Source organism: Brassica napus, chromosome C4 (genome assembly GCF_020379485.1).
Source record: "Brassica napus cultivar Da-Ae chromosome C4, Da-Ae, whole genome shotgun sequence".
NCBI lineage: Eukaryota > Viridiplantae > Streptophyta > Magnoliopsida > Brassicales > Brassicaceae > Brassica > Brassica napus.
In genome coordinates, this window is record NC_063447.1 from 54,887,662 (window position 1) to 54,915,651 (window position 27,990).

The 27,990-nt window shown below is 34.0% G+C and overlaps 4 protein-coding genes, 1 long non-coding RNA gene and 1 pseudogene across 8 annotated transcripts; 2 read left to right on the plus strand and 4 right to left on the minus strand.

Annotated features, from left to right (window-relative positions):
* Window positions 1–1,582, minus strand: LOC125585260. Its single transcript, XR_007322201.1, has 2 exons — window positions 803–1,582; window positions 1–585 (listed from the first exon to the last, which is right to left on the minus strand). It is a non-coding gene; the product is annotated as an uncharacterized LOC125585260 (long non-coding RNA).
* Window positions 1,583–1,785: 203 nt separating this feature from the next.
* Window positions 1,786–2,559, plus strand: LOC106434544 (signaling peptide TAXIMIN 1). The gene is made up of 2 exons (XM_013875417.3): window positions 1,786–2,054; window positions 2,304–2,559. Exons 1-2 carry the CDS (start codon window positions 1,951–1,953, stop codon window positions 2,425–2,427), a joined length of 228 nt encoding a protein of 75 aa, XP_013730871.1. The 5' UTR covers window positions 1,786–1,950; the 3' UTR covers window positions 2,428–2,559.
* A 3,863-nt stretch (window positions 2,560–6,422) lies between these two features.
* Window positions 6,423–8,609, plus strand: LOC106434548 (annotated as a pseudogene).
* Window positions 8,610–9,440: 831 nt separating this feature from the next.
* On the minus strand, window positions 9,441–13,322 carry LOC106434528 (protein trichome birefringence-like 40). Of its 2 annotated transcripts, none has more exons than XM_048754007.1 (5): window positions 12,745–13,322; window positions 12,186–12,360; window positions 10,331–10,506; window positions 10,045–10,203; window positions 9,441–9,902 (listed from the first exon to the last, which is right to left on the minus strand). In XM_048754007.1, exons 1-5 carry the CDS (start codon window positions 13,044–13,046, stop codon window positions 9,608–9,610), a joined length of 1,107 nt encoding a protein of 368 aa, XP_048609964.1. In that variant the 5' UTR covers window positions 13,047–13,322; the 3' UTR covers window positions 9,441–9,607. The 2 variants fall into 2 exon arrangements, with proteins under 2 accessions (XP_048609964.1, XP_013730858.1); XM_013875404.3 differs by having other exon boundaries at window positions 12,186–12,357; window positions 12,745–13,284.
* A 9,302-nt stretch (window positions 13,323–22,624) lies between these two features.
* Window positions 22,625–24,892, minus strand: BNAC04G41920D. Of its 3 annotated transcripts, none has more exons than XM_013875402.3 (4): window positions 24,756–24,892; window positions 23,893–23,995; window positions 23,022–23,810; window positions 22,625–22,947 (listed from the first exon to the last, which is right to left on the minus strand). In XM_013875402.3, the coding sequence occupies exons 2-4, from the start codon at window positions 23,956–23,958 to the stop codon at window positions 22,777–22,779; spliced, it is 1,026 nt and encodes a 341-aa protein (XP_013730856.1). In that variant the 5' UTR covers window positions 23,959–23,995; window positions 24,756–24,892; the 3' UTR covers window positions 22,625–22,776. The 3 variants fall into 3 exon arrangements, with proteins under 3 accessions (XP_013730856.1, XP_013730855.1, XP_022557065.1); XM_013875401.3 differs by having other exon boundaries at window positions 22,625–22,950; XM_022701344.2 differs by lacking the exon at window positions 24,756–24,892 and adding an exon at window positions 24,588–24,744 and having other exon boundaries at window positions 22,625–22,950.
* A 273-nt stretch (window positions 24,893–25,165) lies between these two features.
* Window positions 25,166–25,909, minus strand: LOC125575450. Its single transcript, XM_048756028.1, has 2 exons — window positions 25,540–25,909; window positions 25,166–25,458 (listed from the first exon to the last, which is right to left on the minus strand). The coding sequence occupies exons 1-2, from the start codon at window positions 25,907–25,909 to the stop codon at window positions 25,166–25,168; spliced, it is 663 nt and encodes a 220-aa protein (XP_048611985.1).
* Between the last annotated feature and the right edge of the window lie 2,081 nt (window positions 25,910–27,990).

Sequence of the window (27,990 nt, forward strand, 5' to 3'; positions counted from 1 at the left end):
AACATACACATACTCTACATATTGAATATTCATCAAAGTTAATATTACAGATTGATAAGATGTTAGGTTTGACCTTTTTTTTTTTTTTTTTTTTTTTTTTTTTTTGATCAAACAACAGCTTTATAAATCATTAGTCCCCATTGCTGGAGAAATTGTTTACGTTAAGCAATAACAAAGCCAAACCGGCTAAAACATATGCTGCTACCATAGCAAAGCAAAACAATGAGATATAACACCATAAGATAAGAGCAAACATAACACATAAACAACACATAATGTCGCTGAGCAGTCCTCGAAACTCAACGCCAATCGTGCTAAGAAGTGAAATGAAGCTTTGGGAATTGGAGAGCACAAGTACTGGTCTAACGCCCGGGATTGAAACCGCAACAGAAGCAGCTTTAACAATCAGAAGTTCGGCATCACAAGCAGAGGCGACAAAGCACCAAATGGATGAGCCTTTGAACAAAACAAACATGGAAGCATACATAATCTTGGGCACACTACTCCCTGCAACAGAACCACTCAAACCGAATGGAACATATGGGAGGCAATCATACTTCACCAAGGATAAACAATCCAGAAACACTGAAAAGATAGAAACAACAAGTGTTTCCTTACGAATCTACCACAAGCGATGAGGAAGCAACTTCAAACTATCATTTAGTGGAGTGAAACCAGAAACTAGACTGCATACTGCAGAGAATCGCACAGAGGCGAGCGCGCCGTAACAAGGCACGAGAGAACACTCAAAGGACATCATCGAAGCAAGCAAGATAGAGATAGAAAGTTTCAAATCTATAACCTGCAGGGATGTATCCAGTAGAAGGATTAATGGTTCCAGTGATGGCGGTGAATGAGATCCGGTGGTGGGAGACATGGTGAAAATGAGAGAAGGGTGAGCTTCAGGATAAGAGGTGATGGAGACAGATCTGCCTACTGCAGTAAGGGGTCGTATGAACACGACAATAAGATTCACCAGACCAAAATCTTTTAGAAGAAAAGTCTTTTTGAAGATCTGGCTGCTCAAATCTATCTCTCTAAAAGTTTGAATTTTTAGATCTAGATCTGAAATGGTGAGAGTAAGGACAGGGAAGCAAACAAAAGTGGAAGGGATTGTAAATGCTGAAGTTAGGTCTGGTGGGTCTGGGTCTGGCGGTTCCGGTGAGGAAATGCCGGTGACGGCTGCGGTCATCAGAGAACAACGAAGGTAAGCTGTTCTCTCTCTCTCGCACCCCGGCTAAAAATGTTAAATGTATAAAAGTAGGTTTGACCTTTATTCTGCAGATGTGAGGATAAATTTGCGATTCTAAAGATTTTTTATTTTTTTTTGGTAAGAGATTCTATAGATTTTTTATCAAATATTATGTGTATTTAAATTGTTAATGCATTAGATAGTAGTTAATAAAACGATATAATATTTTTACCTATATGATAGAAATTGACGTCCATAAATGTACTTGCTCAACTGATTTTGTTTTTTCTAATAAATAATAAAATCCTATTTTTCTGCTAAAGAGTGGAGATCTTATACGTATTAAAAGTTAATATTTTCACAAACATAACACGAATAACTATGTAAACATATCTATTTTTTTTTGTCAGCCTATGTAAACATATCTATAAATATGTCTATAAGATATTCTAAGAAAGAAAAATAAAATTAGGACCTTCAACATTTATAGTAATATATTGGAATGGTCTTTAATGTATCATTTTAAATTTATTTGGTCTCCATAAGTATTTATTTTATATTTATTTGGTTAAGTATAAGCATTTATTAGGAAGAATGATATACCCAAAAAACGGAACGCGTCAGCTGCACCAAACACGGCGTCTCTCTCAAAGATCATCATTTATAAGTTTCCTTCTTCTTCTTCTTCTTCTTCCTCTGCTCAACAAAGACGACTGACTCATCACGACTGTAACAGAAAACTCGCTGGAGAAGCCACCATGTGCGAAGATGACTGCCGTCCTCTCGGTTTCCTCTTAGGCCTCCCTTTCGCCTTCTTATCTCTCCTTCTCTCCATCGTCGGTGTCGTCATCTGGATCGTCGGGTCAGTCCCGAGATTTCTCCCCTCTCTTAGTTTCGATTTCTCCTCCTAGCGCTAGTTTAGTTCTGATTCTTAAGTAAAATAATCCTCTCAGCACCGAAGATTCGCGTTTCGGGAATCTCTGTTGATGCTCTGCTTAGGTTTTACGATTTCGTCGTATTGAAATTCGAAATTGGGACTTTGGATGATCATCATACTGATTCATCACTCTTATTCTGATTCTGGTGATTTTTTTGGTTGTTATCGCTGCAGATTGTTGTTGTCGTGCATATGTCCGTGTTGCTTATGCGTGACGATACTGGTGGAGATGGCGTTAGGGTTGATCAAAGCCCCGATTCATGTTATGGAGTGGTTCACTTCCACCATACCTTGTTGATCTTCTTCTTCTTCTTCTACTTTCATGTACATGAATAATCAATCTTGTTATTGCATTTGCTTTATTGTTTTTGTTTTTGTTTGAGAATAAGTAACAACATGGTGTTGCAGTTATATTCATGATAGTTCAATATTCTACCTTCTTTTTCGTCCTCCTTTGCAATATTGTCATTGAGGATCCATGTCCCTGTCATTTGTTTGAATCCATAGTTATCTTCAAAAGCGTCTAAAAACCTTTATTAATCAAACTTGACACCCCGATCAAATCCACGCCGTGCAAGTAAGCCTTAGAGACCGTTTCAGGTACTCTGATTTCTGTATGTTGATATGGAGGCTGGAGCTCCTCCCCTACATCTGTGAACCTGAATTCCGGGTAACGCGGACTGAGATCTAGGAGATTTGCCCTGTTGCACTTCCACATACTATTAGACGGCCATGTTTAATGTATTGTTTCGGAGTTATTACAGATCCATTGTATGACCAACCCTGAGATTAACCAACTATAATTGGAACGTTTTCGTAGATTTCCAAACCTTAAATTGAAGCGAATTATATTGGGTTTCCTTATAATTACTAGGACATGAACCTGGGCCTTACGCTGGAACATGCTACTAGTTGTTGTAAATGTATGCTTGAAATTTTCATAAACAATCTACGTTATAATGAGACAGTTTCATCACTCCTGATGCGACACGTCAGCAGGTAAGTGGGTCTCATTTTTAAAAAGTGTGAAAAATGTCAAATCTGCGGCTAAAACCCAGATTACTGTGATATAAATACCAACATTTATACCACTGAACTAAAGGATACTTTGTATATTGATTACCGAAACTAATATATATTTATGAAGAAATTCTTATAGTGGATCCCACACATAACTGTAATGTTTCAATACTCACGTGTAACTGTCATCATTGAAACCTATTTAGTAAAATCCGCATTCTGGCCCAATAAAACTTATAAGTGGGCTAGATCTCTTTTGTATGTATCTAAGATTTTTATAGTACTCTGTCTCCACCGATAAACCGAAGCGTTACCCTTTTAGCTTATCAAAAAAAATTCTGAAACTTTTCATCTTCACCTCTCTATATCTCCAACGATCAGTTATGGTACCGTTTCACCTCTGAAACGATCCGTCTCAGTATATATAATTTCTCAAACAAACCTTGAGACTCATATTTCTTATTAAATTACTCCTAAATTGAACTGTCGCAGTTTTTAGCCAACCTTCGAAGATGTCAGCCTCCAGTGTTGTTGTTGCTTAATCGGTCGTTGTCCCCGCCAGCTTTCTCCGCCTAGAACATAGTACCTAGGAAAAGGTATTGACAATTTGACTTTCTATGGAATACTATATACCATATTTGGTTAATCAATATTCAAGCTATCAGTTTTAATACTTTAAGCGTATGTTTCTCTGGGCAGAATTCCGAGATCCACGGTTCTATCCCAGTTCGTGTGAATCGCTACCATCCATCGCTACGATAGGGGGTCGATCGTGAAAGTTGATTGATCGCTTTGAAGTTGTCCGATTAACTAATATGATGTAAACTATGTTCTGATGGGCTATAACGGAAAGTTATGTGGTTGCTAGGACCAACAGAGGCTGCAAGGTTGGGTACATCTCAGGCGGAGCTGAAGGACGGTACAACTAGAACGCCTATTGTCCGGCTTTTATCGTGCCAACGTGCTATGGAACTTAAGCCTTCCTAGGAGAATCCAGATCACTTCGAAACGTCGGCTGTCATTTTCAACAAGTACCACCAAGATGTAAATTTTTTTATGTTTGTGGTGTGGTTCGACTCAAGATTGAAATTTTTGCTGATGAAATAATGATTTTGTGGATGCATGTCAATTAGATTTACGAGGCTACAAACTGTTCACTGTACATTGGCAGGGAAAAAATTGCTATGTATTGTTCAGTTGTAACACCGGTGTGGTGCAATGGGGATGGACATGGTAACCAAAGGTGTGCATAATGTTATTGAGTTCCTCAGCGATGATTCCCCTGACATGGATGTGATCGGAATCTCTGGTGAGTTCCTTTTGTATGTTATTGGTTTGATTTTAAAACAATGCCTTTTAGCTTAGTGTCATCTTGAGACTTAAAAACTTGAAATTTATTTGTCAGATAACTTCTTCTCCGACATTAACAAACCTGCTGCGGTGAACTGCATCGAGGGACATGGCAGTAATTAGAAGAGAGATAAGGAACAAGGTGTTGAAAATGAGTGTGTCTGGCTTGGTGGAGCTCAATATACTCAAGAACCTCACCGTCTATGTTGTTGCAGGCTCTCTAGGTCGATTCAAATCTCATGCCAGCAACATAGTGTTTGATGTATTCATAGCTACTTGTCAAGATCCAGCCCAAAACATGGAGAGCTCTCAAATTGATGGAAGCCATTAATAGCAATCACTGTACCTTCACTATCTCCACCATCACTGAAGATACCACCATAGAGAACCATGGCAAGGTTGTCTAATTTTACTTGTCATCACGTTCATGTATTTCAAGAGCACAGTGAGAACATTCTTCCAAGCAGTGAAGGTGACATAGGATTGGTAGCATCATCGGGCCCGTCTGTTTTGGGAGACAAGGTCAATGAGGAATGTGCTGCAGCAGATCCTCCAGAGATTTCAGACGCTCAGAACAACCGCAAGCGCTGCCGTGAGTGATTGGAAATATCTATTATATTTCTATCAGCCCGTCAACGTCTTTCTATGCAATTTTAAAAACTGCTATTATCTTTATTTTCCATCATAAACTTTGGATATTTTTTCCCTTGTATGTTTTCTTTGTTCAGAGATTTTATTTCTATTTTGGATTATTAATGAAACGTCGACGGGTTCTAACTCATACAAGATTTGTCAGTGATGTATTTTTTTGGTTTACCTATTTCTGAAATTTTTTGTCCACCATAAACTATTTTTAACAAAGTCGAATAAAACTCTAAAAATAAATAATTTTGCAACCGTATAATTTTATAAATTTTTCTAGAGTTATTAATTTTTTAAAAAATAGTTTATTACAATTCTATATTTTGAAATTAATTTAGGTAAAATAAGAAAATAATTTAATTTATTGTTCGATAAATTGTTTAATTTTTTGAATTCAAATTTTATATTTTGTTCCTTACACTATTTGTTTTATATACTAACAACTATTTAAGTAAATACTAAACAACTTCATAAACTTTATCTTTTGAACATGAAAGCGCTAATAACGCTAATGGTCGATCAAATCATTACGAAAATAATGCATATGAATTCACCGGTCATTCTTATATCAACTTAATCAAACTGTGTGACTTCTAAATGTTATGTTCATCACCATTATATACAACACGGAAAAACAAAAGTGGAAAAAAATAAACGACAAAATCCCGTACACAAAACTATACAACGATCAATAACTTATCCGGCTCCGCGCAAGCGCGGAGGCTATACCCCTGGTATACACAATACGTGAATAAAATTTTCACTATTCTAAAGAAACTTTACTAACGTACAAAACATATAGCAATTCTAATCCCTAAACTGACAAACTTTACAACTTATGAAACCATGATAACCGTATTAAACACCTTTCATTAATATTTCCCTCTTCCAGCACGAAAAAACGATCAAAGAGTTTATATAAACTTGACCAACAAGTAAGAAGACAATGGAAAAATAAAGTTCAAGAAACTCGTGAGAAGCTTGGACAGAAAGGAAGTGGATTGTTAATGGATGACTGTAGATTTCTCGTCTTACACACTCCTATTTACTGCGGCTAACACACATAATAATCACACAGATATAAATCTGAAAGAAAAAACCCCAAAAACTCAGTCTACCATGGATTAATTATCTTATTCAGTTCTTTAAAATGATCAACTACCATTGTTTACACCCAAGCATATTAAAATTATGATGAACAGAATCGTAATGAAAAACGTGAGTCAATCTTAATTAAAGAACCAGCATTGCTACAAATGTTGATTTTAATATCTTCTCCCTAATCCTAACCTAACACTCAAACTAATCATTTTGATAGAATCCCATTTATAAAAAGCGCATGCACCTCTATCCTTCAGATCAAACATCTATCAACAAATCCACCATTATAAACCAGCAAATATGGTGGTTGATAGACACCATGACATACCGTCTTCACGCGTACCCATAATTGACCTAAGCAATCCCGATCAAGAGCTGGGGGGTTTTTCAGCTGGTCAATCATAGGATCCCCACGGAGCTGATTCAACGTTTGCAGAATGTCGGGAGGATACGCGAGGAAGTACACATTAGACCTAGAAAAGAGAAGAGGTACGGTCGATCAACTCTTCCATAATATCTGGCCACCTTCGGCCGTGAATCCTAAGAATCCTCAAGATTACAGGTACGAATCAACTCCAAATTAAATTTTTATTTTTTTAAAATTAGTTTGGAGTCCAAATCTAAATAATCAGCACATGGGATTCAGGGAAGTGAACGCGGAGTGCACAAAGCACGTAAAGATGCTATCAGAGAAGATTATGGAGTGGTTGTCAGAAGGGTTAGGGTTACGTCGTGAGGCTATTAACGAAGTTGTTGGCGGTGAGTATCTGCTGAATGTCAACTACTATCCACCGTGTCCACATCCCGACGTGATCAGGGGATTGAATCCACACACAGATGTTAGTGGGCTCACACTCCTCATAACCAATGAGATTCCGGGATTTCAAGTGTTCAAGGACGATCAATTGATTGAGGTCGAGTATATCCCCTTTGCTGTTATAGTCAACATCAGCGATCAGATCCTAGTATGTTTTTAATTAGATAATTGTAAAACCATAAATTTTTCTTTCGTTTGAGATATCATATAAATAATGATCCGCCCAGTTAACAAAAATCATGATTTTTTTTATGTGTAATTTTTTTTTTTGACCATTTTCTTAAAACTATATTAAATTTTACATATTTTAATTAGAATATTTTTAATATCTTTACCTTTTTATTTGAAATGCAACTCAATATTTTTTTTAAAAATTATAACAAAATATTTAAAAAAATATTTTTACAATTTGTTTGAAAAATATGAAAATTACATTTTAAATTAAAATTATCCTAAAATATGATAAGTTTTGATGTAAACGAAAACTCAAATTATGTCAAAAATAATTATATTCAATGACAATAACAATTTAAATTGATTATTTTTTAAAAAATACATTTACAAAAATATTGTTTGAAAGAAAATTCATTTCTCTTTCAAATATAAAATGAAAATATTATAATTAAATAATAAAAAAATATAAATAAAACCATAAATTTAGCAAATGACAACTGAGTTATATTATGTTAAAATTTTATTTCTAACAATTTAGCAAATGACAAATGAGTTATGAGCAAATAATACCATATAATTTTTAAAAACATAGCAATTCTTAAATATTTTTTGAATAAATAAATATTTTTTAATTTAATCAACTGAAAATAATATCCGTACAATTGTGTGAGTCAAATTCTAGGTTTATTGATGCATGTTATATATTAGTGTTACATGTTTTAGGTAACATTTTAATGATGCACGTTTTTTAAAATCTCCATTATTAAAATTATGCACGTAAAAATAACTTATGAGTTTTTTTGGTTGATTAAATGACATTATGTCCAAATTTATTTAAGGATATTTCATTAAGGTAACTGAAAAAGACAAACAATAAAATAGGAAGTTTAAATTTATTTAAGCATATTTCATTAATGTAACTGAAAAGACAAGTAATAAATTAGACAATTTTATTTGTTTTAAGATATTTCATAATTGCAACTGAAAAAAATAAGTTAAAAAATAGGAAGTTTAATTAATGAAGTAAGAATATTTTCAAATGGGTACTTCTCTTTTGATAATATAAATATGCTTAAAATTTTACGTAAAACTTTCTATTATGTTGTTAATTAGTGCTATATTTTAAATATGGTAACACGGATTTGCAGAGGCTTAGCAACGGAAGGTACAAGAGCGTATTGCATCAAACGACCGTGGATAAGGAGAGAATAAGAATGTCTTGGGTTGTCCTGGTTAGGCCTACCAAAGATACGGTCGTGGGACCTTTTCCCGAGCTTATCGGCCAAGACGATCCTCCCAAATTTAGGCCCATGCTATACAAGGACTACATTTACCGCAAGGTTCGATACTTGCCGTTCTCTGATCTGGACTCATGATTAACGTTTTTTTTTTTGAAAATAACTCATGATTAACGTTAATCATTTCAATAATCCGCGGAGAGACTTGTGTGTTTAAAGTAACTGTTTTTTACTCGTTGTTGGTGTGGTATGCTGTATTTTAGTGCTTGTTGTTTCTCAATTTGTTATCTAAAATAAGTCTTGTTGGACAAAAATGAGTCTATCTGTTGTTTTATACTAGTCTTTTTTTTGTTATAAATGATTTGTTTCTTTCTTTGGTTTAAATATAAACAAACGAAGGAACTCCAACTTAGCATTACCCGCACTTTAGGCATCAAAACAAAGTTCACAGCAATACCGGAAGGTAGAAATATAGTCACATTAAATCATCAATAGACGACTCTTTGTAAGCAACTTCACAACGCAACTTATGCGAACCTGATGGAATGAGATCAGGGAGATTTGCTATTCTCAAGATGTTGAGGTGTTTGAGAGGTTCAACGAGTCTTTTGAAGCTGAGGTCACCGATGAGGGGACTCCCGAAAGCAAAAACTGTAACACAAGAAAGCCTATCTCCAAGACTTGTTGTGGTCCTAAGCCATTCATTATGGATAAACTCTGTAGCTGATAGAATCGATAGAACTGCTCCCATATGGCCAGTTAAAATGATGCTAACTTCTTCATATTTGTACAATTCTAGTGACCTTTTCTCTCCTTGAACCTGAAAACCAAGACAGAGACATACTAATGGGAAGATAAGTAAAAAACCAAAATAGATAGGGGATGTTACAGACAGAAATGTTGATAAAGGAAGGCCCCTTTTAAGTGTATATAGGCACGTTATCATGGGTTGAATATATATATATGAAATGAAAATAATATAAAAATATATAAGAAACTAAGCCAATAATGTAACTAGTAATATTGTTAATTACATTGAAATATTAAATTAACAAGGGAAGAATCACAATCCCAATCACAAGAATACAACAAATTATTCAGCAAATGGTAGAACAAATCAATATGCAAAACGGGAACTATGAAGTAAGTGATGCGTATAGAAGTAGGTTCCAAGTGTCAGGGAGACCAGCAGGGAGACACCAATGGCTACAGTCTAGACCCTTTGAGATACCATTGTAGAGACTTGGGTGTGCGTCTTTGCGATACTGCGAGAGAGTTGTGAGATCAAGAAGACGGACCGGTTTCTTGATTCGGCTCAACACTTTGTTAACCACAACCCAACCTAAGGGAAATCCTCCTGGATATCTTTGTCCCATGAACGGCTGAGTTTGGCCCTTGCACGACTTCAATGGTTCGTTCCACTCTCTTCCACTGTTTTGAATGAAACACAGTTTATGTTTTGAAAATGTATATGGTAAATTTCATGGGCTTTGAATTCAAAACTTTATATTATTTTGAGTCTATTCTTAAACTTTAGACGGAAGGAGTTGAGAGAAAAGGTATTAGAACTTACTCGTAGTGGACAGGAGAAACGCCTTGAAAGAAGACTTGAGTGCGTGAAGAATCAATATTGTAGTTAATCCAACGAGCCCATGTGTTTAGTCCTTTGTAAAAAGCCACAAGCCTGTTCATGTCTTTGTACAATTTGTTTCCTTCCCTCATATAATCCCACCTAGCAACCATTATTGAACATATAAATTATATGAAATAACTAACAAGTATATATAAAAACGCTTGAAGAAAAATGTCAAAAGAGAAAGGAAGAGATCGAGAGGGTTTTAAGGTTGATGTGATCGTACGGCTGGATTCCGGCGGTGTGAGTCCACCAATGCCAGGAGTTGAAGATCAGAACGTCCATGCCAAGCCAAGCATTTCCTTGTTTGATGGAGTCAAGCACAAGCACTCGTCCTGCCTTTTCTTGAACCACGTCTACTAGAAACTGTGTTCTATACAGAAGTATTGTCACTCCATAGTCCTGCACATATTTAATTTTATTTAGTGACAATACAAAATTGTTACATCAAATTATATTAGTTGATTTATTCATAAAAATGGAACTCTTTGAGACTTGTTTTTCACTGCTTGTTAAAAGAAGCCATTATGTCATTAGTTGTACTACCATCATTCAAATTTAGGCTTATTTACATTAGGTGGCACATAACTAGTACCCACACAATTTATACTATCATGCATTTTCTTTCTTATAAGCATGTCAAACCGGTATGTTCAAAATATTTGAAGGAGGCATTCATAGGAAAAGAACTTGATATTTGTGTGTATATGATTCCTAACATTGATATTGAAAAATAAAGGAATATATACAAAACATATTTATGTAATGTGAAATATTACTCTTAAAACATGTATATACTCTCTATTAGTAAGCCAAAAGGAGAGAGACACGTAACGCTAGAGACCGGAGTTAGCCCCAATGAGTACAAACTTGTCACTGTTTAGCCGTTGTGTAGATGTATGAAGATCGCCAAAAACAATTGATATTAGGTAAAAATAACTAGTTAAATTCGGGAAGGCCCCGCTACTAACTTATCATATAGTGTGGTGACTAGAAAACGACAATGAAGAAAGAAGACATTGGCATAAGTGGTTATCAAAATCATTTTGTACATCGTATCTTAATGATCTAATATGTCGTTTATCTTTGGAGCTATTGAGAAGACTCTAAGAAAGCTTGACTAATAACTCGCAAGACATGTCAAAATGGTCCATATTTTAGTTCTCTCCTAACCCATAGTGTCTCGGCCACGAATTTAATATCCTTACAGTTTGCGAAAGTTTATAGGATTTCTTAACATTGTGAGAAAATAAATTATAGATGGTGACGTTGCATGAACTCTTTTTCAACGTCAAAGTGGAGTTTTTCGTAATCATATCTCATATATAAATATAGTCTTTTTCTACTTTGTTATTTATTACTACATGACAAGTGTTTCATCTATCGAACACCAAACTTAAAAGGATATTAGCATAGCTACGTAACTAATCTTCATTAGACATAGCCTCTTATCATGCAGGACTTGTTCTCTTTTTCTCTTATGATGTAAAACTAAATGCCCAAAATTAAAAGAAAGCCGAAAATGTTGAGACAACGTTAATATATAAAGGTTTTATATTAGAAAGAAAATAAGTTTTACTATATAACATATACATACATATATAAGTGTTCACCCCCAAAACGGAACTTTACCCAATAACAATTAGCTGAAAGAGTTAAAATGTTTTGAAGAATACTTTAGTGAAGCTTTTATATGGTTTAATTGATTACCAATTAACTGACGTTTAATATTGATCGATGAATATTTCCATATATGATACGTAATAATTATGTCACTGTTTTCATTAGAAATGTGTAGATTTCGTTAATAAAGGCAGGACATCAGGCGATGACTGTAGCCATCAACAATTATTTTCTACAAATTAATAATTTAAGTACGGTTCTACTTTCTAGTGGTGTTTAAGTGTTCACTTAATAAAGCTAGAATCTTTCGTAAAATCAAGGAAGAATGAGCAATAATATAAGAGAATCAAAAGTAGCTCTATGAAACGCTTACTTTTAATTGAAGTTATTGATATAAGAATAGGAAAAAGAGAAGAAAAACACAGAGCAAATAAATAAGAAAATGAAGAAGAAAAAACCTGGAAAGTGAGAGAAGTGAGAGGCTGTCCTCGACGGAGAGAGTACTTAGCATTAGGGAGAGATGCATGAATCAAACATGCCAACGATTCGAACATATTAAGACTCAGTGAGTCACCAACCATCATTATCTTCTTTCCTCTCATTCTCCTCAAAAAGTTCACCCCATCAAATCTGCTAATTTTATCCAATGAGGGAAAATGCGTTACAAACTTCACTGACGTTTGTTTCATTTTCACTACACGTATTTTTAGCTAATACTTATTTCACCTGACGACTGCAAACCAAATATATTATATAGATTTTTGCGTATACGTTTATATGTAATGTGTACTTTTTTTGCTTTTCAAATGAACTCATAATCTATACCATCTTAAACAATACTCATTTGTCAGTTCTGAACGTAAACAAGAGCAAACGTTTGTGTTTACATATACAAAGCTATACAAATTAAGACAAAGAATGTGTTATACAAACACAAAACTTTAAAACAATCGAAACCTGAGTTTTCATTTCAACTAATTAAAAAAAAAACCGTAGTTAAATACATGTGCAAAGTACCTTGGAAGAGAACATGAGAAAGGTTGCCATAGGAAGTGTTGATAGTAAGTGTCAGGTCGACCCGCTTTCTGGCAATTGAATTCAGGGTCGAGGAAGGGACAAGAAAAAGGACTATAGAGAGGATATGAAGAATCATAGACCCATTTGCCTCTAAACCAATTGCATGGCCTCTCCCCGGTTAAAAAGGTTGTGTTGTTTTGTCCCAAGAAATGTTGTTTAGGTTGTGCTAATAATAGTTCAGGGTGTGAAGAGAGAAGTATGAGAAACAGAGAGGCTAACATGGGTTGAAAACAGAGTTCCATTTTACTTTTGGGGTCACCAAGAAAGAATGATCAAAACTTATTCTCCAAGCCTTAAGCTTTTTATAGATTAAAAAAGTATTTATATATCTACAATGAATTTCTTCTTTGCCTTTCTTGTTTCATTTTTGTGTACATATACATATTTTATATTTATTTGTGTTAGACGATCATTAGGCTTAAGATAAACTTTATGCTTGTAAAAGTGGTGTCAAATTAAATTCATCCGAAATAGATTAATTGAAACTGAACCAAACGTTTTTGCCAGCCAGTTAGTTACGTTCTAGATAATCCCATATCAAACCAAAACTGTATTTTCAGCCAAACCAAAAAAATTATAATAAAGCAAACAACAAAAATATCTTTTTATAAATTTTCCGCACAGTTTGATATCATAATATTAAACAAAAATGGGTTTCTTTTAAAACCGAAACCTGATAATCGATTTATTTTCAGAATAAACTAAAAAGGATATATTTGAAAAAAAAATATCACTACAAAATTCACGTTTTGGTTATTGAAAACGAGATTAAATTGTTATTAAGAGATTAGTTTGTCTGTCATCAATCATGTTTCTCATTTTTCATACATGTTTAACGGTATATGTTTGATCTGCGCTGCCATAGGTTAGCTAACATGCATGTTGTTAGAAGAACGAAAAGACAAAGGTGATGTATATATATAGTTGCAGTTTGCACATGTTATGATGGGTTTTCGGGTGCCTTGCTTTTGCTAACTCGACTACCACTTTACTCCCAAAGCATAATTAATTTTATTTTTTGCATTTTAATTTCATAACTAAGCTTTATCAACCTACACCTAACCAATGATGCTTTTTTCTAGTGACTCCGATTTAGGTAATTCATTGAATTTAATTGTTTCAATTTTGACTACGTTTACATATTAGTGTGTAAAAGGAACAAATATAGTAACTATTTCTCCATAACTGCGTGATGTTGCAGAGTTTGGAAGATGGGGTGGTTATTGAGACTGTTTTAAGTCTAGCAGGATTACAGTCTTGGCATAGTTTGTCTTATGGACGTTTCCAGGTAGGGGATTGGTTCAGCCAATTTTTTTTATAGATGATTGTATGTTTTGTAGTTTCTCTGAATCTCTGATATCATTATTGGTTCTCACAATTGTAGATGGAGCTCTGCCTTCAACCTGATCTAATAAAAAAGTGGAAGAGGTCATCAAAGAAGTCGGCAGCTGAGGCTTTGTCAAAGGGAGAGCAATTTGATCCATCCTCATCACCTAAAGCAAATTTTGTTCGAGGCCTAATTGAAGAATTCGTCGATGTAAGAAGCATGTTGTTATTAGGCTGAAGTTGTCTATGTTCATCAAAATATTTTCACATAGTTGTGACAAATTCATATATTTTCTTCCAGGTGCTTGATCATGGTGTTTTTGCGGATGGGGTTGATGCAAGTTATTTGTAGTCAGAGCCGGTCCGTGTATTTACCGGGCTGGAAGCAGAACGAAGAAAAAGTGGCCTATTTATGTTTAATTATTTAAAAAAGAAACAACTTTAGAAAAATGTCACTTCGTAGAGTCTCGAATCCTCACCCTCACATAGCTCAAATTTCACCATTACCACTGGAGCTATGGATAAATATTGTGAAAATGTGGCCGCTAAACGTGATAATTTAATGACGGCCGGAATCAGCCGCTTCTCCCGCTTACCTCCAAGGCCGGCTCTGTTTGTAGTAGGTCAAAACCTGATAATATCTCCGTTACTAATCATGATACGCTGTGTCCATTTCTGTACCATTCAGTTACTGGACCTTTTTTTTTCTTACTCCATCTCTTCGTATTGATTATTACAGATACTTGCGACCTCTTGTGGCGGATATAGCAGTTTTTGCCAAATGTCGACTGAGTGTCATCTATAAACATGAAAAAGGGATCAAGCTTTTTGCCCAATTAGTTGACTTGTTAATGCAAAAGAATTTTTTAAAGAATTTTATACAACAGTGTCTTTTAAAAAATATATAAAATAATTTATTTGTTTGTAAAAACCATATTTGTTAATTGAAAAGGTAACATCCTTTTTTCTTATATTTATAGTTAGTTTAACGTTTTACCCTAAAATTACATTATATATACATATTTATATATCATTATCGATACAATAGGCAGCTAACTAAAATTACTAATTGTATTTTATTTTTAATTATATATATAACATACAAGGAAAAGTTTTTTAATCTCTTTTTATTAAAAAAATTACTTTAAAATGTATCAAATAATTCACCAGATTTTACAGTAAATAATGATTATATATATATATATATATATATTTATAAAGGAAAGAAGCTACCTTTTCAATTAACAAATATGGTTTTTACAAACAAATAAATTATTTTATATGTTATTTAAAAGACAATGTTTAATAAAATTCTTTAAAAAATTCGTTTGCATGTCATTAACACAAATAATAATTTTATATATTTGTTGGTGCATTTAAAAATATATTTTTTACAAAAAAAATATTTGTTAATAAAAAAGCTTAAATATGTTTCTTATCTAGAGTTAATTTTACTGTAAATTATATTATATCTAATTTTGTATATTATTATTTATATAATACATAAGTAATAAAAAGACTAAGCACTAATTGTATTCGTAAGATTATTTGAAAAAATTTTATCTAATTTTTTATAACTTACCAAAAGTTATAATGGTAATTAGATATAATTGATAACATTAAAATAGAAAAAAATCATGCACTCGTGACACGATTTTCTTAAATATATATTTGTTATAGCCATTATTGATAAGCCTTTTTTTTGGTTACTGATGGAAATTGGTTCTTTTAGTTTATCTAGAGCTGAATTGAATAAATTAAAAAAAAAAATCATCAACTAATCAAGGTAAAAAATTAATTGGAAAGCTTTCATAAGCATGACACATATGTAAAAATAACTAAATTAACTTTTCAAACAATATATAGTAAAATATTTAGGGACGGCACTGGCCATGCATTGGTTTAGTCCTCACTTTTTTTTTCTCATATCTATCTCGTGATATAGATTCAAACGGATCACTAACCTGTGTGTTCGGCCCTTTTTACATTCATTTTTAAGATACTTTATTTTTGTAAATATTTTTGTAGCAAATAAATAAATGTATTATTTGTTTCATCAATTTTGGCTAGCTGTTCTACTAATAATAAGACTTTGTTTTGTCGTCTACTAATAATAAGACTTATAAATCAGAAGACTATACAGTAAAATGTTTTGTTTTTTTTTTTTTTGGTCAAAGTAAAATGTTTTGTTGTGATTGATGAACTTTACTTTGTTCTTTGTTGTTATGTCTCGTATTACATTTTGTAACTTTTTTCAAATCTTGTGTTGATTACAAAGTTTGTATACCATTTTATTATATTAAAATAGCACTGTAATAGTGTTTGGATCCAAAACATGTATATATTAATCAAGTAAAGAATATAACATGTTTTTTTTTGGTCTAGTCAAAAAAATTAATCTTTTAAAACTTGAAAATAAACTATTTTAACTTAATAGTGTGTTCTGTTTGACAGAAAATATTGAGAGTAGATATATAATTTTAGTTTAGTGATATATTTTAAGTTATCAGCTTTTAGTTTACATTACATTCTTTATTTTATTAAAATTTGAAATAAATTAATTGGAGATGTTGTATATATTATTTGAATTCTTAAAACTATTATTTTCATCTACTTCTTTGTAGTAAATCAAATTAATGATTCTATTTAGTTTTATATACCATTTTGATCGTTCTATATAACAAAGGAAACCCATCCTTCTTCTTTTTTGAACAAGGAAACCCATTCATCGCTGCACAAAAAAAAAGAGGAAACCCATTCATTTAGAGTTCTTGATCTCTAATGAGCCTTTACATGTTTTCTGATCAAACCACTATGAGTTTTGTTGTAACAAGTATGTATCTTGTGTGAATAGTCGAACAGCGTGTTGTGTGGTTTTAAGCGAAAGTTCAGTGCTTTTTCATTTCAAAGGCAGCGTAAATGAAGATTGAATTAACAGCTGTTTGTTATAATTTGAACTAATCTTGAAAAAGAGTTTAGGGCTTGTTTCATAATACACGAAGTGTCCTAAGTTTGATGAATTTTGAGTTCTTGTTTTGAAGTCACTGTCTAGTAGTATTGAAGGAGTTACCAAGTGGATATGAAAACATTGCAGATTTTTTAATTCCCAACACTATAAATATTTTGATTGCGAGTCTCAATGCTTCTGTCTATTTAATCAGATCGAATTCGTAGAGAGCTAATTATTAAAGTAAAGATAATAATTATTAAGAGTACGTTTATCATCCAGACACACACAAACGGCTCATCAAACATACATAATGAGCTCTGACATTAAACATATGTAAGAAAGCCTCAAGGTTGCATTGTATAATCTCACACGATTTATTAATTACTCCATCCGTTTCTGAATAAGTGTCATTTTGACATTTTTTACATATATTAAGAAAATGTCTGAAATATATGTAAGTTGTTATTAATTACATCTGTCTAACCAATAGTATTTTAGATAAATAAAATTATTTATAAAATCAATGCAGTTTGTAATTAATTTTTCAGCTGAAAGTAAGTATAATTTGTATTGGAATTGTAAAGTAACATTTTTTGTGTAACAAAAAAATGTTAGAATGGCACTTATTATAAAACAGAGAGAGTATTAAACACCAAAGATACGACTTATTGAGAGGGGGAAGAGAGATTTCCCTGTCGTGGATCTCGCCGGCAAACTCAATCATATGAGCTACATACAGAATAAACACAAGAATTCATGAGAAGTTTTTACCTTAGAAATCAAAGAAACAATTAGAAACAAATTTTTCAATGTACCTAGGACAGAGTAACCCAAACATCGAAACAAGACTGGTTCTAACTTAAGCATGTTGTTAAAGATTTTTGGACTTCCTTTTTATCTGACTCTGCTCTGGTCTTTCTGTGCAACTAATTTTTGGTGTCTTCGTTCAGTTATGTCCAAATGATTCTTGTTGTATTCATTTCATATGAAACTTCCATAAATTTCACCCTTTTTCTTATAGTTCCATCTTTTATTACTTTAACTTTAACTTCAAACAAGAGAATGCAATTTGTTGTGTAGAATGCGCTAAACATCAAATTCAACGCTTTTCAGGATGTCATCAGCTGGAACTGAGACCTGAAGCAGCAAGTAAACATAAGAAATGCAAGAAATTGGAGGAAGAGCAAGTAATGATGTTTCCTCCCTTTGCTAGGAATAACAAAACATAACACGAGTGATTTTCATGTACATGACAAGAGTATAGGACAATAGGATCAGGCTGAACTCCATGTAGGTCACCAGACATACTCTCAGATCTCCCTATAACATTATCAGAGACCATCAGAACAGAGCAAATAGAACCAAACACCTATGCTCTCTTGTCAAGAGGGTGTGAAGCATCAACAAATTCACCATTTATCTTCTTTCTGGCACTTCTTCCAATAACTTCATTCTACAAACTCTGTAACCATACCGTGACTTTCTTTCTTATTCGGATGTAGCCACCTTCCCCATTGGGAGATTCCCAATAGGGAATTCCATATTCGTCAAGGTCAGATTTAACTAACAACATGTCATGTCGAATGGGGTTGCCTGATAACGCTCAGAATGTAATGGCCTGTAGATTTGATTCCAATAAGATTATCTAAAGACGGGTGGTAAACTTTTATGGCCACTGCTACGGGTGATCTGGCAAGGCATCTTATCAGATCTATCTCAAAAGCTGCTTCATCTACCAATTAAAAAATAAATAACAATTAGAAAAAAAATATTATATTTAAAAAATACTCCTTCTGCTTCAAAATAATGTACAATTTTCACACTTATTAAGAAAACACGTAAAATTTTGACAATAAACACATTAATTTCGTGTTTAGCTATTTCCTACGATTTTTAACCAATCAAAATTTGGTAAATACAATTAATGTCTTTGAAGTTTACAATTTGCCATTATTACATACATTGAAAATGTAAAATATGGATCTTTTAGAAACATTTTTTTCCTAAAACATGGATCATTCTGAAACGGAGGGAGCATATGGAATTGACAATTTAAAGAAAGATTTTAATTTTTTTTTAATATAGAAGATTTAGAAAATAACTATACCTTCATAGTCTTCCATATGGTGGACAATAATACTTCCAGCTCTGTAACTTTGCTGTCCAACGAGCGTATTTTCCGGAGTGGTACTATGTAGATCGAATCACAGAGGAACTACATGTTCCAAGACGGACCCTCCACTAAGCAAGAATGGTACAGCTGTTTCAAACGATGAGATCGACTCATCCCATGCATGGTCTTGGATTTTGTATTCCATAAAGAGATCACCTACTTTGTTTATAAGGTACTGTATGGACAGTTGTGCGTCGATATCTAGTGCCTCACGGAGTTTGAGAAGCGCAACTAAATGTTTTGTTAGACTGATGGCCCAGCGTACATTCTTTTGGTCTTGATTAAGAATATTTTCCATTATCCCCATATCGCTGTAGGTGGTTATACGGTCACTCATCCTGCAAGACAAACCCAAAAAGAAAATGAAAACATCAATAACCATTTCAGTTTCCCAGATCTATGTTTTCTACTCGACATTCATTTTTTAAAAATAAAAGTACTAGGTGGTTGCCCGCGAATTCGCGGATATAAATATTGTATGAAAATATATATTATGCATACAATGTCATATAGTTTGAAACATTAAAAAATATAATTTTTAACTTCAAATAGTTTGAAAATCAGTCATAAATTTTTTATAAATTTGATGCAAAAATAACTAATGAATATTTAGTAATAACAAATGCTTGTGAAATTATATATGTAATTATCACATTAACTTCACCAACACATATTATGCATCTTCTTCGGTCTCTTCTTATTTTTCTCATTATCATTTCGTTCTTTTTATTTAATTTTTGCTAATATTTTCCTAAATTTAACATATTTTTTGCCAAATATTTATTTTTCTCTCAAAATAGTAATACAAAACATACAATCAATAAACTAAAAAAACCATCTTAGAATTCTATTCACTCATAACATTAGTTTTTTCAATCATAACATTACCTTATTCACTATATTATTTGACTTAAATGCAAAACATTTTTTAAATCAAAGTTCTCGCATGTTCCGTTAAACATAATATGTCCAATCTTCAAAGCCTAACTATTTATAAATAATATACGGACATTATAAGAGATTAGTTAATATTATAGATACGGCTATATTTTTGTATGAATATGAAATCATTATATCGATTTCTATAAATTGTTTTATATTCATTACTTTATGTAGTATATAGATATAAAAAGAATTGATCAAAAATTATTACACTTTCTATAACTTTAAAAATTAGCTACCATTAATTATTATTTATAATATCATTTAGGTTATTTGGCAAGTGATAATAATTACTTTTAGACTTATATTTTATTTTAGATCTAATTAAAAATTATAAAAAGTTTCTTTCACTATACTCCCTTCGTTTCATAATACTTGATGTTTTGACTTAGTGCATAAAGATTTAGAAAATTACATTTAAAAAAAAAACATTTTTAAAATAGAATTTTAAAATCAGTTAACTAATTATAAAAAAGACTGTAAAATTTAATTGGCTGAACAGTTTCCAATAAAATTAAAGTTAACCTTAAAACCTCAGAACTTCAAGTAAATTGAAACAAAATACTCCTTCCAAAATATCATCTATATTGGAACGGAGAGAGTATTATTTAGTTTATAAATATAAAAAACAAGTTATCAAACGTTATTATTCTTTATATAATTTCAACAATTAGTTCCATAAATCATTATTTGTAATATAATTTAGATTATTTGGCAAGTGATATTAATTGGTTTTAAATTTTTTTTAAAAAATTTAAATGTAAACTAAAATAAATAAAATTAAAATTTATCGACCAAGCAAATCATAACAATTTTCTTAAAACTTCCCAAATGATCGACATGTAAGCAAAAATCACTTAAGTGAATTCTCGTTTAATATATAGGAGAATTTTTATTTTTATAAATGTTTTATAAACTCATATAAATAATTTAAAATTAAGATGAAATCATTTTGTAAGTGATATATAGTGTATTTAATGATATTTAGCATCTCATTTAGTTCATTTTAATCACTTTAGATTGCATTTAGGAGTCTACATTGCATATATTTGTTCATATATGTGCATTTGGGTTTTGAGTGTCCAATTGGAAGTTTTGGGCGACATTGGAAGGTTATAATTTCAATCTACAAAGTTTGGGGACTATTTGAGAAAAGATCAGAAGACGAGGGACCATTCTGATATTACATTGGATTAAACTGTACCATTGAAAGATTCAGGGTCAATTCGAGAGGTCTTTTGTGGCAATTTAAGAGTTTGGGGTCTAATTGTGAAGAACCAAAAGCTAAAGGACCAAGCTTGCAAGAAGATCAAAAATAGCCATTGGAGCTCACGAGCTTCTCTTCGCCGGATCTGAATCCTGACGGCGAGGCTTGATTCGACGAGAACTGAGTACCGGCAAGTTGCAGACGACTTGGACGGTTCTTCACGGTGGATTGGAGATTTGATTGCGGCGGAGATGACCACGAGGAAGACGAAGCTTGGCTGACGTCGACGGCGTCCGAGACGGAGGAGCAGAGCACGACTGGTTGACGACACGGGCTGAGCTTGGCTGCGGTGGAGAGGAGATACGCCGCGAACTCACACAGCGGGTTGGTTGCGACCGCGGAAACATGGCAGAGACTCGAGCTTGGGAAGGAGCCGACGCGGGCTGAGCTTGACCGCAGATTCGTGGCAGAGAGCTCCAGGGAGAACCGCGGAAGACAGACGCGTATGAATGTAGACCGCGGCGAAGAAGACGAGCCAGTGGGTGAAGCTTGACAGCGGTGTGATGAAGGAGACCAAATGCAAGTCGCCAACGCGTTCGCAAACGCGATTTTGTGACAAGTGTTTGATGTTTGCGACTTCAAAACTGCGATAGCGTTTGGAAAAATTGCGATTGGCGTTTTAAATCAGCTTTGACTTGGTTATTTGGTTTGATCTGGATTGATCCGGTTTGATGTTAGAGTTTCCTAGAGGCTAAAAACCTAAATTATCTCATTTTCACTCCGGACTTTGTCTAATGTTGTAAAGTTTGGATTTTTTTATCAATTTATATGGTGTTTTTCTTGCTCATTAACATGATTAGCATTGGATCTCTCATAGATTTAAGGTTTCTTATGGAAATTAGTTAGTAGACACCTTTCGGATTCGGATTCATAGATCAAGGCGATTAAGATCCGACCACCTTACTTTTTTAGGGTCTTGCCAGAGTCTGAACTCTTAGAAAATTGTTTGAGAAAATGACTCTAGTTTCTTGTTGAGTAGATATACGGTTGAGATTGTCCCAAACTTATTTAAATTATAAATATATAATAGGAAAAAATTCACCATGAAAAAAAGGAAAAGAAGTGGAGTGGTCCTTAATGGAAATGTAAAATAGACGAAACAAGAAGGCAATTATTACACAACCACTACGGGAAAGACTACACATGTACACGAGATCATGACTTCGATGAAGATGAGAGCCTTATTAAATCATTACTCATTAGTATGTAACAAGAGGAAGCCTTTAAAGGCTGCTTCTATGTTGAGCTTATACATTCTTTATATACAAAGATAGTGTTTAGTTACTTGTATTACAAGTGTAAACCATTGACACTTCACAGAAGCTCCCATTCAGATTCTTGTGATGATCGATCTTCCTCAATCTGTTTCAGATTCTCGCCACATTCTCTACCATTGTGCACATCTTCTGTGTACCATTGACGAGCAAGTTGCTTGTATTCTTGTTCTCTGTTTTGCTTCATTCTTGAAGATATAGCGTCTCTGATCTTCTGTAGAAATCAGTTTATTAGAAGTTAATAATGAATGCAAACGTGAAACGAAGAGAGAAAGAGATAAGAACCTTGTAAGGTTTGCGTTTGTCATTCTCCTCCTTGTCAGGAAAAACACAATGCAACTCGTCTCTGTCCACAATGATACAGCTTTCTTCAACTGATCTTCCACTAAGCTGTTGAAGAATCTCTGACTTCTGCTCAGAGACAGAACTCGAACTAGTTTTACCATCAGATCCTGAAGGTAAGCTTATGGCAACACATGGTTGAATCACTGAATCTTTACACCTAACAGAGTCAGCCACTGCAAGACTGTGTTCATCTTTGGTTCTAATCTCTGCATCTTGACTTCTAACAGAACTAACCATTGTTAGACCGTGCTGATTGTCGCTTCTATAACACTCCTCTTTAGAGACGAGTCTTGCCACTTCACCTGGAGGAGGAGGAGGAGGATCACTTGACTTTACAGTTCCAACATCGTTTCTAACACGAGTTCTATGAACCATTGATAAACTAGTTGAGTCTTTCTGTATGCAAGGCCTGGTGACTTCTTTCTTAAACCCTTGTTTGCGACCGAGTCTTGTCCTTCTATACGGACCTCCGCAACTAGACTGGCTTGGAGAAGTACAAATATCGTAATCATCTGCGTCAAGACCACGGAGCTCCATTGCAAATCCATCCTTCTTCCCCTCGGTTACATCTTGTTCTTCTCTTTTCTTTTTGAAGGAAGAGCAAACAGGAGCGTATTCATGTAACGTAGAGACGGGTGATTCTTTTCCTACAGAGTCGTTGGGACGCAGATCTTGAACCACATCGGAACAGAATCTCTTCACAGAGTTCCCAACGTACTTAGCTGTGTCCTAAAAAATACATAAAGAAGCAAACCGAAAAGTTAGAAACTGACATGGTGAGCAGTTATATACAAGTGGTTAAAGGATTAACCTGGACGATGATTTCTTCGAACTTCTGGTAGACACTTCCTACCCATGCTATACCTTTAAAATCCATTGTAATCCCCCGATTCAAGAACGTTCTTGTGTGCGTCCTGTCACGGGGAAAGAGTTCAAATTCAGAGAGATCAATGAAAAGCATAGAAAAAACATGAATGGTTAGTTTTTTAATAGAGAAACAGGATTGCAAGAGAACAGAACCAGCTACATATCAACTTAAGAAAGAAAAAGACAATAGCTTTGAGACAAGATATCAGCAGAGATTATGCAAGAGAAGATGGGTAAATGCAACTTGTAGCACAGGTGTTTCCACTAATGATCCTGAGAGACATTTTTTAGAAGGTTTCTTTCTTGTTAACCAAAAATATAATTGTAACTGCAGAAACAAGCTATTGCTCTGTATCCACATCTTTCTATAGCTGTAAGAACTAAAACAAAAACCATGTCTTTTTAATAAACCCAGAACTAGAAAAGTTCAAAACTTGTCAAACAACAAAGTTAAGCAAGGAAGAAATCAAGGATCATGTGACCAAAAAAAAACTAAGTTTCTAGATCATTAAAGTAACAGATTATACTTCTTAAGATCAAAACTAGTTCTACAATTCACAAACAAACAAACAAAAAATTGAAATTGAAGTGTTTATGAATTTAAGCTCTCTAGAACAATCTGAGCCGAGAGAAGCAAACTTTTGTGAAATTCGCGACGGGTGGGAGGGGAAGGAGAGAGAAGACGTGATCAGTAAGAAGAAGAAGAACCCTAAAACCCACTTGTGCAATCAATCAATCAGAAATTGAAAACAAAAGAATAGTATTTTGGAGAAAGGTAAGAGAGAGAGAGATGGATGGATCATTAACCTCAAAGCAACGTACAAGGCATCAGACCCAATCCTGGTTTCTCAAATCAATTCAGAGTTTTTTTGTGCGTGAAAGATTAGAGTTTTGAGTAAGTTTTAGCGATGAAGCAAGCAAAAAAAAGGCAAAACTTTTATTACAGGAAACTCCCGGTTCGGGTTTTAACCCACCCATCTGGTTTCTTCTTTATCGGGCCCAGAGAGATTGCGTTGACAATTGTTTTTCTCAGAAACGTTTGCTTTTCAACTCAACACGTGGCACGCAACTGGGGATGGATAATTCCATTCCACTTTTTTTTTTGAAAGAATGTTAAATTTTATTCCTCGAAAAAACCTTTTTACAAAAGATGCTACCCTTGTATCAATCTAGAGTTAAAACTCTGTACAAAACCCCTATAAAATAATCAAAGCTAATCACACTCTAGTGCCAAACCAGAGTTGCAAAGCATCTTCCATACCCTTTACTCTTTTAGCTCTCATCACACTAAGTTTGTTTCTCACCCCCTTATCAGTCACCTTCTTCAACACAGTTATAGGCATTAGCTTCTCCCCATGCCTAACTCTATTTCGTTCTCTCCATATTCCATATACTGCAATGTGAAACGCATAACGGAAACATAAAAGCCTCTTTCGATCCATGTTACAACCCTCCGCAGCCAACTGCATGATCTCTGACCAAGAACTTGTATAAGAACTCTCCATAATCCCTTTAACAAGATTTTCCCAAAGTTGTATAGAGTAAGAGCACTCAAAAAATAAGTGGTCTCTACTTTCCCTCGCATTTTTACAGAGCACGCACTCATCATCAGCTCCTAGATTCCAATGGATTACTCTTTCCATTGTAGACAACCTATTAAGATTCGCCAACCACACCATAAATGCAAATTTAGGAGTAGCCTGAGTAAACCAAACTCCTCGGGTCCAGTCATACTTCACTCTATCACCTCTCATTATTTTCCAAGTCTCAGAAGTGGAGAAAGAACTTTTAAAACCCGAGCCTCTTCTCCATAGACTCACATCCTCCTTATCTCCACTTATATTGTCTCTTACTCTGTTCAGACTCTCTTCTACGGCATTTAACATCCTTGTTCTATATCTTCGACGTCTACAGGGCCTAGAGATAGCATCTTCGACCGTAGCTTCTTTACAAACACCCATGTCTATAAAGCCTCGAGCACCCAAAAGATCATATAGGACTCAATTCTCATTCCAGCAATCAAACCAAAATGAAGTATGACGCCCATTACCTACTTCTTTTCTATAAAAACCTTTTGCTATCTCCCTGATCTTAAGCAGTTTCCTCCACATCCAGGAACCATTTTGAGTTTTCTGATTCACTTCCCAAAAGCTTTTCTTCTTCATCAGATTAACCTTAATCCATTTACTCCATAAAGACTTACCCGACAGAAGCCTCCAAATAAGTTTCATCCCACAAACCAGATTGACTTCTTTCAAATCTCTAATACCCAATCCACCTTCATCTTTCTGTTTACATACTTCTTTCCAAGCAACCTTTGCTCTCGAGGTTATAAGATCAGGACCTGACCAAAGAAACGCTGCACAGAGCTGCTCTACTTCTTTCATACATTGGCTTGGGAGTCTGAATGCCGCAGACCAAAAATTGACAATACTCATTATCACAGCTTTTATCAGTTGCATTCTACCTGCATAAGACAGACACCTACTCGTCCAAGTGTTCATCTTGCATCTGATTTTCTCCACCAACGGTTGATAGTCGGGTCTTCTCATTACCTGGGTCATAAGTGGTAATCCCAAGTACCTCACAGGAAGTGTACCTTCAGCCAAAGGAAAGTTTCTTTTGATCCTAGCCTTTTCCTCTACAGCCACACCAGCCATGTATATAGTAGACTTCTCAATACTTATCTTCAAACCCGACCATACTGCAAACTCATCGAACACTGCCAAAGCGCCTTCAACAGACTCTTTTGATCCCTCTACAAACACCATAAGATCATCCGCAAAGCACAAATGGGTGAGAGATAGTGAACTGCACCCTGGATGAAGCCTGAACTTCTTCTGCATAGCAGCCTTGTCTATTTGCAGAGACAATATATTCATACACAGTACAAAGAGATATGGAGAAAGTGAGCATCCCTGCCTAAGCCCTATCTTACTTTGAAAATAACCAGCGAGCTCCCCATTCCCTTGTACTGAGAAAGATGGACTTGTGATACACAATCTGATCCAGTGAATAAATTTCACAGAAAAACCCAATGCTTCCAATCCCTTCAAAACAAACTCCCACTGAACCGAATCAAACGCTTTTGATATATCAATTTTCATAACGCACCTTGGGAAGATCGACTCTTTATGATAATCCTTCACCATCTCTGCCGCTAGCAACACATTCTCCATAAGTAGCCGCCCCTTAATGAACGCCGACTGGTTTTCACTAATAATACTAGGCAGAAGCTTCTTCAATCTATTTGCAAGAATCTTAGACACTACTTTGTATAAGACATTGCAGCAAGCAATTGGCCTGTAATCCCTCATCACCATCGAATAAGTCTTCTTGGGAATAAAAGCCAGTATCGTTGAGTTTACTCCTTTTGAAAGAAACCCGAACTTGAAAACAGACTGAATAGCCACCACAAAATCACTCCCAATGAATTCCATTCCACTATTGATCAAAGTGAATAACGTATCAATCATACAAAACATGCCATCTTATAGTTTTCAATTTTGTTAGATTTCTTCTGCGATCAATTTCAGTTTTTCTTGAATATGAGTAGTTATACGTAGGAATACCATAAGATATTCAAGATTATTAACACATGTGCAAAATGATTTGGATTTTGAACAAGACTTTTAACTTTATAGTAGTTATAAAAAACCACACTTTTATTTTAACTGATCAAATAAAACAGTTTTTAGTTCGGTTCAATAAATCAAGTGCTTGCTTATTACTCCGTACTTGTTCGAATCATGAATTAGTTTATCTTATAAATAAATAAATACGTAATTTAAATGACCGCACAACAATTTATAAATTTGATGACCTAAAACGCTTTATCCTGATACTTTTCATATAATAGTTGTCTTAGGTTTTTTTTTTTACAATATTTGAAGAAAAGAAGTGCTACTTTATTCACACGTAACTCTTATATTCTTTACAAAAAATCGAATTGTATTCACAAATCGGCTGGAAGAAAGAGAATTACAAGGAAGCTAGACCTAATTCATTACACTGATGAAAATCAAAACAATAAAAGGTATCA